Source organism: Marmota flaviventris, chromosome 12 (genome assembly GCF_047511675.1).
Source record: "Marmota flaviventris isolate mMarFla1 chromosome 12, mMarFla1.hap1, whole genome shotgun sequence".
Lineage (NCBI taxonomy): Eukaryota > Metazoa > Chordata > Mammalia > Rodentia > Sciuridae > Marmota > Marmota flaviventris.
Genome location: NC_092509.1, coordinates 35,629,216 through 35,644,998, shown reverse-complemented (window position 1 = coordinate 35,644,998; position 15,783 = coordinate 35,629,216). Strand labels below are relative to the sequence as shown.

The following is a 15,783-nucleotide window of genomic DNA, read 5'->3' as shown; positions in this document are numbered from 1 at the left end:
GAAATTCAAAGGATCATTAGGGACTTTTGAAAATTTATATTTCAATAAACTGGAATGATACAAATTTCTAGTCAGATATGACCTACATTGAACCAGGGGGATAGAGAAAACCTAAACAGACCAAGAGCTAGCAATAAGATCAACACAGTAATAAAAAGCTCCAACAAAGAAACCTATCATGTACAACCACAAGATTGGGATACTAATTAGAAGGCAAGGGGAAACACATAAATAGAGGCTAACAAGATGTAATTAGAATAAGATGTACTCCATGTTTGTATAATTGAAAAATTATACTCTACTCTCATGTAACTAAAAATAATGAGTAATTTTTTAAAAAGAAAAATAATAAATAAATTGCTGAGGGGAGAAAAAAACATTACCAGATGGTTTCTCGGCTTAATTCTACCAGGCCTTTGAAGAACTAATGCCAACACTTTTCAAATTATTATATGAAAGAGAAAGTGAAGGAACCCTTCCAAATTTATTCTATGAAGTCATTTTCTCTAAAATAAGGACCAAGACAAGGATGTCAACTCTTACCACTACCACTCAATATAGTACTTGAAATTTTAACCAGAGCAATTAGGCAAGAGAAGAAAATAAAAGGGACATCCTATCCTGATTCCCAAACTAGGACACATTCATGAACAAAAATTAAAGACCAAATTCCCTGATGTATGCAACACGGAAGAATTCTTAATAAAATATTAGCAATTTGTATTAAAAAACACATCAACGATATTGTATATCATGATCAAGATGATTTCATTCCAGGGATACAGGCATGGCTCAACATATGCGAATCAATAAATCAATTCATCACATATAGAATTTAAGGACAAAAATCACATGATCATCACCAGATGAAAGAAAGGTCTAACAAAATTTAACACCCATTCATGTTAAAAACATTGAAGAAACTTACCTCAATGTCATAAAGGTATATACAACAAACCCAAAGCTAATATCATCCTAAACAGAAAAACAGAGAACATTACCTCTAAAGTCACAAACAAGATAAGAATGTTGACACTTACCTCTACTATTCAATATAGTACTTGAAATTGTAGCCAGAGCAATTAGGCAAAAGAAAGAAAAAAAAAGGGACAGATAGAAAAAGGAGAAGTCAAACTATCACTGTTGCAGATGATATCTTAAACTTAAGAGATTCAAGAAACCACTAGAAAATGACTACAGCTGATAAATTTAGCAAAATAGCAGGATTAAAAAAAAAATCAGGGGCTGGGGTTATGGCACAGAGGTACAGTGCTCGCCTAGCACATGTGATGCACTGGGTTCTACTCTCAGCACTGGGTTCCATCCTCAGCATCACATAAATAAAAAATAAAAGATATTGTGTCACCAGAACTGCGGGGCGGGGGTGGGGGCGGCGGGGTGAATCAATGTACAAAAACCAATAGCTTTTCTATACAACAATAATAAATCCACTGAACAATAAATCAGGAAAGCAATTCCATTCATAGTAGTTTCAAAAAAAAAAAAAAAAAAACAACTTGGAAACAAATCTAACCAAGCAGAAAGCCTCTATAATGAAAATTACAGAACACTGAAGAAAAAAATCGAAGACAACACTACTAGATGAAAAGACCTGCCCTGTTCTTGTTTAGACAAAATTAATGCTGTTAAAATGACCACATTACCAAAAGCAATCTACAGATTCAATGCATATTGAATAGCAATGACAAAATAGCAATGACATCCTTCACAGATCCAGGGAAAAAAATTCTAAAATTCATATGGACGAATAAAAGATCCAGAATAGCTAAAGCAATCCTGAGCAAAAAGAGCAATACCAGGGGCATAATACCTAATTTCAAATTATATTGGACCTACAGTAACAAAAATTATACAGCACTGACAAAAAAGAGAAAGGAAGTGGAGGAGAGACATGTAGATCAGAATAGAAGAGACAGAGACAAGCCTCACCCTGATACAGTCACCTGATCCTTGGCAAAAAGGATCAGAAATATATTAGAAAAGAGACAGTCTTTTTAACAAATGATGCTGGCAAAACTATGTACCCATATAGAAACACGAAACCAGATCACTATCTTTCACACTGCACAAACGTCAACTCAGAATGAATCAGACTTGTCCATCATGGTAGCACATACCTGCAATCCCAGCAGCTCGGGAGGTAGAGGCAGGAGGATCACAGCCTCAGCAATGGCAAGGTGTTAAGCACTCAGTGAGACCCTGACTCTAAATAAAATACAAAATGGGGACGGGGATGTGGCTCAGTGGTTGAGTGCCCCTAAGTTCAATCCCTGGTACACCACCCCCAGCCCCACCAAAAAAAAAAAAAAGAATCAAAATTAGGAATTACACCAGAAACTTTCAAGCTGTCTGTTTTTATGTCAGTACCATGCAATTATTGTTACTATAGTACTACAGTATAATTTGAAATTAGGTATTGTAAAGCCTCCAGGATAGCTCTGTTTACTCAGGATTGTTTTTGCTACACTGGGTCTTTTATTCTTCCATATGAATTTTTTTTCTAGTTCCTAAGGATGTCATTGCCATCTTAACTGGGAATGCATTGTTATCTGTAGATTGCTTTTAGTAATATTACCATTTTAACAATATTAATAGTCTATACAAGAACAGCAGAGGTCTTTTCGTCTTATTATGTCTCTAAGAACACATCAGGTTAACACGCTAACATACACATACAGGCAACAACTTCCTCATTAGAACTCCCAAAGCATAGCAAATACCAAGAATAAATGGGATAACATCAAACTAAAAAGCTTCTGCATAGCAAGGAAATAATTAAGAGCACAAAAAAAGCATAAAAATGGAAGAATGTATTTACAAATTACTCTTCTGACATAATCAATATGCAGAATATATAAAGAACTCCAAAGGACCCCCAAAAAAACAAAATAAATGGGCAAATGAACTAAACAGACATTTCTCAAATGAAATATGAATTTACGACAAATATGAAGAAAATATTCACTATTTTTAGTCAGAAAATGCAAGTCAAAACAACACTGAGATTTCATGGCATTCTAGTTAGAATGACAATCATCAAAAATACAAGTAATAATACATGAGGATGTGGGGGGGATAATATTTATACACAGTTGGTGGAACTGTAAATTAGTATACTCACATTGAAATTGATAGGGAGGTTTCTCAAAAGACTAGGAATGGAACCACTATATGAAATACCACTCCTTGGTATTTCTCAAAAAAAACCAAAACTGGTTAGTATACCGTAGTGAAACATGCATACCCACGTTTATAGTAGCACAATTCACAATAGCCCAACTACAGAACCAGCCTAGGTGTCTGTCCATCAACAGATGAATGAGTAAAGAAAATGTATATATATACACACACAAAGTAGTTTACTCAGTCACAAAGAAGAATGAAGAAAAATTGATGGAACTGGAAGACATGATATTGACTAAAATAAGCCAGACTTGGAAAGTCAAGGGTCATGTTTTCTCTCGTGCATGGAAGCTGTAAAGAAAAAGGAGGGGAAAGAAAGCGGTATGTCTCATGAAAATAGGAGACTAGTAGACAAGAAGACAGAGACCAAGGAGAGACAAAGGGGACACACTGGGGAATAAAATTTATGTTAAGTGCACATACAAATATATCACAATAAATTCCACTATTATGTATAATCAATGTACCAAAAAAATTGCAAAAAAATACTTTTTGTGAAGTTCAAAATTTTAAAAAAAATTTAAATAAAAGATTTCTAGTACCTACTCTAGACCTACTGAATTAAATTCTCCAGAGAGAATTTATCCTAAAAGCAATCATGTACCCTGATATGCGGTAATCTTCTGCCAAACAAAGTAACCCCAGTCTAATCAAAAGAAGACATTAGAAGATTCCTAAGAGAGAGAGTCTACAAAACAGCTTAGTCTCAAAACTATCAAGGTTTTAGAAATAAGGAACGACAGCCACTACCCAAGCCAGAAGAAATTAAGAATACACAATGATTAAATGCAGCATGGGATCCTGGAAAACACATAGAGACACACACAAAAAGAGGGTGAGGGAGAAACTGGTGTATGAATAAAATTTAGAGTTTATTATAATATGGTATACATATTTGGAGTGCTGTATGTAACATACATGGGGATACTGTTTAATGGTTTAATGTATCAGTTTTTGTTTGTTTGTTTTGAATGAGATAGCAATCTCACTGTTACCCAGGCTGGTCTTAAACTTGTAAGTTCTAGTGTTCTTCCCAGCTTAACTTTCCAAGAACCACTTGGTTTTCTAAGCAATGACAAATGTACCATCATGATTTGTTACTAATTAGAATTTTAAAAACTATTAAAAAAATTGAAAAAAGGAAAAAATAATTTATGTTACTATTAGGGGAAACTAGGCAAAGAGCATACAAGAATTCTTGTATTATCTCTGTAATTCTTAAATTCCACCCTGTAATTCCAAAATAAAACTTTATTTAATTAGGAAATCTCCAAGAACAGACCCTAGGTACCTACAAGTTCTTTAAGTTCTAGAAGTGTTTTGATGCATACTAATTTATTCCAGAGTCCTGATGACCAGCATGAAGGAATTATAAAATTTGTGAGATAGCAAGACTCTGTAGGCTGAAACCTATGAAAGATCTTGAATATCTTTGATGACATCATGTTGGTCCCTAAAACCACAATGCAATGATATGTTATGTCTACTATCGGCCTCTTAGCTTTTAGAGAAAACTGGAAACTGACACCTAAAAGCAAGCAGAATTTTCAATTTGACATTGAAGTGTCAGTATCTATTTCGATGACTTAAAGCTCTTGAAAAGTGCTTTAAGATGATGCTTCTCACATCATTATACTTTTAATCTTTTAATTGACATCTAGACTTTATAGTCCTTTGTTCATGTTTGCCTGAAAAGGCTATTGGATTGTTTAGAAATTCCAAATTTGTTCTATTACCATTACATATAAATATGAAAACTTTTCTATTTGTGAAAATCATAACATATAAGAGTTCAAGGACCAAAATGATTCTTTAAGGTGGACACTCTTCTTAAAATAAACTTACTATTCTTTTGAAAATGTTTCTTTTTTAAAAAAATTATTTTTTAGTTGTAGGTGGACACAATATCTTTATTTCATTTTTATGTGGTGCTGCAGATCAAACCCAGTGCCTCACATGTGCTAGGCGAGCACTGTACCTCTAAGCCACATCCCCAGGCCCTGGAAATGTTTCTTAAGGAAACTGTTATTCCCTGGTCTGGAGTGCACTAAATTAAGCTATTTAGATTTCACTGTATCAGATATGACCCAATTAAAAACCTGATGGTTCTGAATTAGTCTGTAAAGGGAAAGAAATTTATTGACTGGTGCTGGGAATTGAACCCAGGGGTGCTTTATCATTGAGCCGTGACCCCAGTCAATTTTATTTTAAGACAGAATCTTGCTAAGTTGCTGAGGCTGACCTTGAACTTAACAAGGCTCCTATCTCAGTATTCCAAGTCTGGGATTACAGGTGTGTGTCCCCTTGTCTAACTTGTAAAAGGAAATTTAATCATGTGCAAACTAAATACTAAACAAGGATTTCTGGGAAGTTGTAAAAGAACTATTTGGGAAACTTAAGGATTATGTGAATTACCTGGAGCTCCCACTTACTCAGCTCAGAACCTGCATTTAAAACAGGTCCTGCAAGTGATTCAGATCTTCCAAGAGTCACACTGTAAGCATTGGCATATGGTCAAGAGCAAAGGCTTTAAGTCAGAAAGACCTACATTCAAATTTTGGCTTTCTTGATTTCTATGTGGCAATCAGCAAACCCTAATTTAGCCACTGGAAAATTACTGAGTGTCTACTATGTGCACACACTTCTATTCTCTAGGCCCCCACTTCCTTGTCTATGAAACTGGAGGTTTACAAGTAGCATATGAAAAAGTGTATCCAGAACACTCAGCACGACACATGCAATGCAATACCCACTCAATTAAGTGCTAGCTGGTATTACCATTTTCATTTTTAATAAGTTTACTGGCCAATCAAAGATCATCAATGTACATTTTGTACAATAAAACAGCTTTCACTAGGGAAGTGACAAAAATTCTACCCTCAGATACAAAAGATTTATTCCAGCTGTAACATCTCATGTTCCTTGTCATTAAGTGATAAAGAATATGACTTTATGATGCTACTTGAATATTTTGAGTCACAAACTGTTTCACAATTTATATTTTATGTAGTTGTCAAGTTGATCTTAAGGTTACAGGTGAGGGAAAGTAGTGATCCTGGTATAAGTCTCAACAAATATATAAAAATTGGACTATACTGATTGTTCTCTTTTCCAAAGTCAAAACTAAATCATGGGATAAGCAGGTATATGGCCCTTTCTTTTACTGAAGAGAGAAATAATATTGTATTAGATGCTGCAAGCAATGATGAATGGCTGTATTGTCTGATGATCACAAGTGTTTGAAAATGGATTATATAACAAATAAGCAAAAGCCAAAAACTAAGCAAACAAAATGACCAAAAATGATCCACAAGCCATTGTGTATTAGGTTATAGAGTCTAATATTTCACATTATTACTAATGTGCAAATAGATGACAATATAAATCATTTTCTGATTATTCACCGCAGGAATTATCTCCGAATTTGTAAATACCTTTGGTTTAATACTAGGAAGAGAATAAAGCACATGGCATCTGAACTTAGGTTTGTAGTCAGACTCTACCAACTACTAGTGGTGTGAAGTTGGCCAAAAACAGATCTAGTTTTCAGTATCTTCATCTTATATTGAGAATATCATCATCTAACCAGCAAATAGTAACGAATGAGTTAATGAATGAAAGTGCTTACTAAACTGGAAAAGGTAAACCAGATGACTTATTACTGCAACTGATATCCATCTCATAAATCTGATATCATTAAACTATTAGAATCTTACTAAAAGATACAAATGGAACACTTAAATGAACATCAAATGTGTGCATTATTTAGGGACTGACATTCTTAGATGGAAAGCAGTAATTTTAATGTCATTAAGTCACCTTTGAATAAGAAAAATATTTTCAAAATGTATTAAGGAAAAAAGCAAGAGCACTCAGATTTTCCTTGTTTAATCAAAGGTAGATCAAAATATATATAAATAGACCACCAGAAATGTTTTCATATGTTTTTTATAAAAACACTGAGATTTAGAGTTATCCACTAAAATATGTTTCAATGTCATAAATATTTTTCTTCTATAGATACTTACCTGTAAAAATAAGTAACTGGGCAGTACATTGTCAAATGAAGGGCTGAGATATATTGGTTCTGTCATTCTTATGCCTATACCTCTGAAAAAGAGGAAATCTAACATTAGTGTGTACAAACTAAATAGTACATATTTCTATTAACATACTCAAATAGAATATCAAATATAAAATTCTTTGCCTTTTTAAAATTTTTAACACTAAAATACTTTGAATAGTCCTGAGAATTGTTTGTGAATGTTTACCTTGAGTAAGGTAAAAGAACACATCAGAATCAAATAAAATTAAATAAGTTTTTCATTTAGGCACAAGAGTTTCTGTATTTCAAATAAACCAAATATCCAAGAACATCTGATTATTGATTCATTCTTATCTTTTTGGTAACTGACTTATGGTAACTTAGTCTACCTAATTAATCAACATTTCATGAATGATCGAGTTTATAAGATACTCTACTCAGTACCTGTATGAAAGCTGAAAAAATACCTAGAATCATGCTGAGCAATGGCAAAGATGGTACACTCTATCACCTTTTTATAGAATAACTGCCCGAGTGTTGACACATTCCCAATATGACCTTTTCTACCTTTGTCCCATTTTATGAGTGGCAGTGGAGCTGATCAGAACAGGAAGGGGCCAGGACACAGATGGCATGGTAGACAGTGATTCATAAAGACAAACAATGCAATCAAAGATAGTCAGAGAACTATCAAAGGGGGAAAGAGTGCACACAAACACTGTCAGAGAAAGTCAATAGTTTGTTGTTTGTTTTTTGGGTTTTTTTAATAGCTGCCTTCTACTCCTATCAATAAAGGAAACATTCAGAACACTGATCCGAAAACATTACTCAGCACAGTAGTGGGAACCACCACATCAAATAAAAGAACTGAAAGTATACCATTAATAATGAACTAAAATATCAATCCCCTATTACAGACTCAAAGAGAAACAGAAGACATTTGCATGATTTTCATACTCCCAAAGCCTTGTAAGGAGAACACAATTTAGAAAGTATTACTATCTAAATAAAGGAAATCCAATAATCTGTTTCTTCAGAGGAGTTTCAGTTAGACAGAAAAACTGCTGTAACATGAAAAACTGTTCCAGGAATCAGGGATATGGTCCAGTTCTAGATGGATAAATGCAGAGATCTTAGTATGTCCATGTCAACTTTAGAGAAATGAAGATGTCTACAGCATTCTAAAACAAGCTGAAAGAACTAAGTAAAATAAGAGACTGTATTGTTCATGGATTTATTTTTTTTTTAGATTCACTAACTGGGATGATTTAGAAATACCTATAATGGCTTTAACAGATCCAAACATAAATTTTTGACAGAAATATTCATGTGAATACTGATTTTCTGATAAAATTTTTTATTTAAAAGACCTTATTTTTGCTGGGTGTGGTTGTGCACTCCTATAATCTCACCTACTCAAGACAACAAGGCAGGGGGATAATAAATTCATGGCTTGGCAAGTCAGTGACACCCTGTCTCAAAAAATAAAGGGTTAGGGATATAATTAGTGGCAGAGTGCCCCTTCATTTAATCCCCAGAATCAAGGGGAAAATTTTTTTTTGCATTAAAATCAAACATTTTTTTTCCACAAAATTTGAATGTTAAACTGATCTAGATGAGTCATCTAATCCATTCTCTATCAAGGCAAGTACTGTTCCTCAAAGATGCAAAAATCATTAAAATTCAAAGGACAAGTAAAATTGTTTGACAATCAGCATGTGACTAGTTGTTTATGTAGGCTTTTTAATCCATTTACTGTTTTTACCTAAAGGGATTTTTTTTTTCCAAAAAATCATGGGATTATGGATTAAATAATTTTTTTCCATTTGAGTTTTTGCATTGTGTACACTATCCTTAAACCACTCAAAGGATGTTTATTTCTCCCATAGCACTGGATACCATACTTCATTTCAGGTAGCCCACTGAAGATTTCTTTGCGGCTTAGTTCAGAAATCCCATTTCCAAGAAATACTTTTGTTCCATCAAATTCTTTGGCTCCTTTCTTACATTTCCCTTTAATATCGGAGTACACAGAAATAACATCTCCAGCTTTCATAACTAGGAAAGGAAGAAAACCAGATTACATTAACCCATGTTTTAGGAGAATAACAAAAAGTTCTTCAAGCTACAATCAGGGTCTCTAGGGACACAAACAGTGGAAATAAGCCATTCAAATTTGCTAATTATCTCAATATAATCCTTACAGAAAAATCTACCTTTTGGCTTTAAAATATTCCCAACAATAAATCTAAATGGAGAAATTTTTCAGTGAAAATAAAAGAATAGTCTTTAAAACATCCTTTTAATTGGAAATGTTCAACTGAGCAAAGATATTTTCTATATAAATTATGATCCCCAAACTTCACATTCTTTAAAACATTTCCTGTAAATCTTTGTATCTTAGCTTAATATGCAAAAGCTCTTTAAGTTTCCTTCCAAAAAATTCCTCAAAAATATATGCTAAGAGCTGGGCATGGCACACATGCCTGTAATCTCAGCGGCTTGCAAGGTTGAGGCAGGAGGATACTGAGTTGAAAGCCAGCCTCAGCAACAGCGAGTCACTAAGCAACTCCAAGGCGCTAAGACATTGTCTCTAAATAAAATACAAAATAGTGCTGGGAATGTGGTTCAGTGATCCAGTGCCCCTGAGTTCAATCCCCAGTACAAAAAAAAAGTATGTTAAGATTCCTCAAAACAAAATTTCTAAAAAAAATTAATTTGAAGGCCAGACAAAAACAAACATAGGCTCAATCTGGTCAACAGGAAGTAGTCTGACAATTCTGATGTGGATCAAAATATTTACTTCATATATAAGATAACCAAAGCCCAGAGAAGAATAAGATTGCAATAGATTAAAACTTGTGGCTTAGTGGTGGAGGGCTTGCCTTGCATGTGTGGGATACTGGGTTTGATCCTCAGCACCACATAAAAATAAACAAATAGTGTCTTATGACTTCAAATCCAATAAGATACCAGTTAACCATGGGGTCTTAACCTAGTAAGCATATGCAATACGCTGTCAACTGAGTGAATAAATTAAAAATATCACATTTAACCTAATGATCAGATTCCAAGTTCTACATGTTACCCTCACAAATGACATGAGAGCAGCCTGAGGTTTTAAGGCAACAGAGTTGAGAATACAAAACAGAATCTCACTTACACTGTCTATTCATCAGTAATTAGTAATTACTCCCTAAACAAATATCACCATGTAAATACTTATGTGGAGAGAAAACAATTGTCAGAAAGCTTTATGTGCATGCTTAATTTGTTAGACCTTATCAGGTAAAATCCTCACTGGCTATGTTAAATGCTAAGCTTGGAAAATACCTAACAAAGGTAAATTTGAACAACATCTCAGTGAAATATACCAAATTTTCCATTTGAAAATACACATGATTTTTAGGGAACTCTAGACCTTATACTTACATTTTGATGCTGACATGATTCCTGGAATATAGACATGAGCTCCTCTTAATACTGCATTACCACATTGGGCTCCAACAATGGCTTCACACTGCTGTCTTTTTATATTCTTTCTATGAATATTAAAAGAAATTTAACAGTAATATTCCTCCAATGCCTACAAACATTTTCAATGTTTCAATATGAACTCTATATAAATAATCTCTTTAGCCTCGATTTTCCTGAATAAACAAGAGAAAGCTGAAATGAAAGGAATAAATAGAGAGATAGTGTTAAAAAACAAAAACAACTGAGCATTTGAGAAAACAATTGAAAGAGGTCCATCTAGTGGAAGGAAGGAGAGTGGCGTAAAATCTGTTAATCATTACTATTTTCATATTGCACTGTGACACTTTTGCTGCTTTCAAAGACTAAAACAGAAAAGTATGCAAGAAATTAAAAACATTTCTAGGACTGAGGATGTGGCTCTGTGGTACAGTACTTAATATGAGTGCAGCACTGGGATCAATTGGAAGAGAACACAACAGAAGAAAAGGAAAGTGTAAGATTTCTAAATTGTTGCATGGAAAATTGTGATTTTTTTTTTTTAATCTAGACAGATAAATCTTTTCTATACAGCATTTTTGAGGTTGTTTTTCAATTTCTCATTCTTTATGCCACTAAAATTTGGCATCATTTCTAATATTAGGTGAGATTTTTTCCAAAGATCAAAGGTACTAATGTGATCAACCTTCAATAAAAATTCTGAGCAGTCTCTCATGAGCTTCCCTGGTTGGCAACATTTCACACATGAATTGTGTCCCATAATTTTTTCTTGAAATCCAGTTATCAAATCTCACTACACTTCTCAACTATACACTACCTAATTCCACCTATTCACGTTGCTCAAGCTCAAGTTCCAAAGCACACCATGGTCTCTACTTGCCTTGCATTCTACCCATTGGCAAGTTCATTATTTCAATAATCACTTGGTTGATAATCCCAAATAGTTGAAATTATCAGGCACATGCCAGTAGTACCAGCTACTTGGGAGGCTCATAAAGGAGAATCACTTGAGCCCACAAGTTTAATACCAGCCTAGGCAACATAGCAAGATCCAATTTTACTAAAATAATAATAATAAAGCCATAAATTTTAATATTCAGTCTTTCTAGATTGATATTTTGAATTACTTGCAGGTAACTATATATAGATGTCTCATAGTAACTTCAAACTCAGCAAGTCCCACAAAATATTTTTCTCTCCTATACTCCTCAGATGACCCCAAATTTTTTTTTTTTTTTTTGTACCAGGGGCGCTCTAACCTCTCTTGCTCTAACACCCTCCAACCATATGAGAATACAGCAAGACCTCACCAAGCACCTGCACCTTATTCTCAGACTCCCCACCCACTGGAACTGTGAGAAATTTCTGTTCTTTATAAACTACTGCCTCAAAATACGTTTAAACCTCTTCTTCCTAAGCTTTGACTTTCCTTGAGTTATTTAATGCTACCTCAAATTTTGACTTTTTTTTTTTTTCTTTTAAGTACCAGAGATTGAACTCAGGGGCACTTGACCATTGAGACACATCCCCAGCCTTATTGGGTATTTTATTTAGGGACAGGGTTTGAGTTGTTTAGTACCTCACTGTTGCTGAGGCTGGCTTTGAACTCATGATCCTCCTGCCTCAGCCTCCAGATACACTGGGAGACATGTGCCACCATGCCCAGCTTGACTGACTTCTTGGGTCTAGCACCGGACACATACATGATCTCTTTGTTACCGGTATAGTTTCCTGCCTTTTACCTTTATTTCAGATCTTTATGTTTTTGGTGTTCTACAGTTTCACTCTGAAGTACCTAGCTATGGATTGTTTTATCTTTGGGTTCAGACTTGTACTTCTTAAATTCGTCTTTCATCAATTCTAGAAAATTCTTAATGCTTTCATTATTTTCTTTCCTCCATTATTTCTGTTCTTTACATCTGGGACTCATTAGAAATATGAGCTGTCTTTTCATTCCATTTACCATTACTCAATCTCAATCTCATATTTCTAATTTCTTTATCTCTGCTGCATTCTGGATCATTTCCTGAATCATAACCTAATTCAATAATTGTATCAGTTGGATCTAAGTTTAGTTTGAGGAGTGAATTCTTAATTTTAACAATATTTCTATGAATTATTTATCAATTCTACCTTTTTGTCTTAGTCTTTTGTTTTTAATCAGTTAGGAAAACCGATTTATATCCTCTACCAGAAAGTTCTATTAGAATTTAGGGGATCCTATTTCTGTAGTTTACCGTGCACACTAATTTTCACTATGATAGTTTGATTCCTAAATTATCTGTTAAGGATGAGAAAAGTGTGAGGCTTGGCTTAAAAGTGTGCCATTCTAGAATGATTTTGATTGGTTTGTACCAAGCAGTGGAAGAACCGACTTGGGACCCAATTTATATGGCAATTTCCCAGAATGTAGATTTCAAGACCATTTGAGTAATAAGATTTGAATTCCAAACCTTTGTGAGGTATGGAACCATAGTGCATTCTCAGAATTTTTTTCTCTAACCTAGACCCTAATAGAGACCGCCCCCACCTCCTAATTCCTGTCTCATACTGACTGCTAGACAGATCTCAGTCCCCAGTGTTAAACCCCTATTAAAAATCAAAGACTCTAAATTTAAAAACCAACAAATGGCCAGATACAGTAGTGCACTACTGTAATGCCACTATCTCAGGAGGTTTCAACGGGAGGATTGCAAGTTCAAGGCTAGCCTCAGTAACTTAGCCAGACCCTGTCTCAAAATTGAAAAAATGTGTTGGGTATATAGCTCCGTGGTAAAGTATCCCTGTTAGATCTCCAGTACCAAATTAAAAAAAAAAAAAACCCAAACAAAACATAAAAACCACGAGTGATATTCTTTCTCCAAACCTCACCCCCCTCATATTACTCTAGATGCTTACTGCTTTATTTTCCCCATTACTCTCCATTCCTAATTTCTAAATATTCTACTTTATTACTAGTCACTTGGCTATGCATTTTATGACCCATTTTATTTTTTTATTACATTCCTAGGTATATGTAGCAGAAATATATTCCGGTTATTTAGTTTACCATACTGTTGAACTAAAAACTAAAATGGATTCCTAACTTCTCCAGCTCTGCAATTCATTTTTTTTTAAGAAAGCTTTTTGAAATTTTGATTGTAACCTAAGAAACACCAAATACAATAATCCACTCCACATACACGGCTCCATGTGTGTAGACACACACTTTTATCATTTCATGAAACAACCCCTTTACTATACAAATTTTAAGGACATAAATATCCATTTATTCATAAAAACTGACTTCACAACTCACTAATGTATAACTATTTCAGTATTATATTTCAAAAATACAGATCTAATTGTTACTGTAACACTAATTCTTTGGCTCCTACAGTCTATGGGGGGAAAATATTCTTAGTTAAAAATATCCTTCCTATTTCACAATCTGTCTCTCCTAACTTCTACAATCTGTCCTTCACCCACCCTTCTGAAAAATCAATTCAGCAGCCAAATCTGATCTCTTTTATCATGAACCACCAGAATTTTTATGATTTCAAATCTTTGGGTATGCCTTCTTTGTACCTAGCATACATTTACCCACCTAATCTTATCAGCCTAATTTCTACCCATCTTCAAGCTTAACTAAAATACCTGCTTAGAGAAAATCTTTATGAATTTCTATGTACTCAGTCCTTCATTATCCAATAGCACCTCACTTACACTTTCACCATGTTAATCATCATCTGACTTGTACCACAGTTCCCATTAAGCTGAACAAGTATGAACCATTTGTCTTTGTAATACTTGCACCTTACCCACAGCATAAATTTGTATAATGGAACCTTATAATGTTAATTATGAATTTAAGGAGAGAAAATAATGAATTCTAGAATAGATAGCTACAGAGAAAAGTTAACATAACAAGCCTGTTTCCCTTTGAAGGGTCTGCTTATAAGGCTGGCCTTAACTGGCATCTACAGTTTAGATTTCAGAAGTGTCCCTACTATTAACTGATAAGAGTATTTCACTGTGCCTAAAAGCCATAAAAAACTGGTGTTTAAGATGAACACCAGATTTCCTTCTGTGAGTTCAGACTTTGGGTATGTACCAGGCAGGGGATTTCTATTTCTCTGAATAGAAATCCTGGACACTGAGGAAATAAAAAAGAGGAAATACAAGAGTTGGCATAGGCCATAAAACATGTTAAAAATTATATTTACTGAGTAAACCAACAATAAGGTGCAATAGTACACAATAAAAACTGGAGGAAAAATAGTACAAAGACACCTAATTAAAACTATTAAGGGCTGGGGATGTGGCTCAAGCTGTAGCGCGCTCGCCTGGCATGTGTGCGGTTCGGGTTCGATCCTCAGCACCACATACAAACAAAGATGTTGTGTCCGCCGAAAACTAAAAAAAATAAATGTTAAAATATTCTCTCTCTCTCTCTCTCTCTCTTTAAAAAAAAAAACTATTAAGAGCTAGGGTTGTAACTCAGTGGTAGAGTACCTGCCTCACATGTGTGAAGCACTGGGTTCAATTCTCAGCACCACATAAAAATAAGTAAAATAAAGGTCCATTAACAAATTTTAAAAAATTTCTTAACTATTAAAACAATTGAAAATGAGGGGCTGGGGTTATGGCTCAGCGGTAGAACGCTCGCCTAGCATGTGTGAGGCCCTGGGTTTGACCCTCAGCACCACATAAAAATAAATAAAATAAAGGTATGTGTCAAACTAAAAAAATAAATACTAAAAAAAATTTTAAAAATGATTAAAAATGAAGTAACTAGAAATTAAACCAATTATGAGAATGTCCCATTAAAACAAACAACAAACTACATGGCACTTTTTATCTTTGTTTTGCTTTTTTTAAAAAAAAAAAAAATGTTTTTCTTGTGGCACTTTTTATTTTTAACTGCACATTTTACCAACCCTTTAAACAGAAGATGGATAAAACTGATATTAAGTGATACTGTTATATGCCAACCAATTTCTCTTCAGAAGGACTGCCATTTTTATTTAACCAGCAGTCTTTATGCAATTACTTTGAAATTCTATTGATTACCTTATGAC

The 15,783-nt window shown here is 34.1% G+C and overlaps 1 protein-coding gene across 4 annotated transcripts in view; it reads right to left on the bottom strand.

Annotated features, from left to right (window-relative positions):
- Nsun6 (NOP2/Sun RNA methyltransferase 6) overlaps positions 1 to 15,783 on the bottom strand; it is a 45,671-nt gene that overhangs the window by 18,359 nt on the left and 11,529 nt on the right. For all 4 annotated transcript variants that reach the window (XM_027928677.3, XM_071599858.1, XM_027928678.3 and 1 more), the window contains exons 4-6: positions 10,682 to 10,791; positions 9,154 to 9,307; positions 7,233 to 7,314 (exon numbers count right to left, since the gene is read on the bottom strand). In XM_027928677.3, the coding sequence (XP_027784478.2) occupies positions 7,233 to 7,314; positions 9,154 to 9,307; positions 10,682 to 10,791 (346 nt within the window). The remainder of the gene's footprint in view (positions 1 to 7,232; positions 7,315 to 9,153; positions 9,308 to 10,681; positions 10,792 to 15,783) is intronic.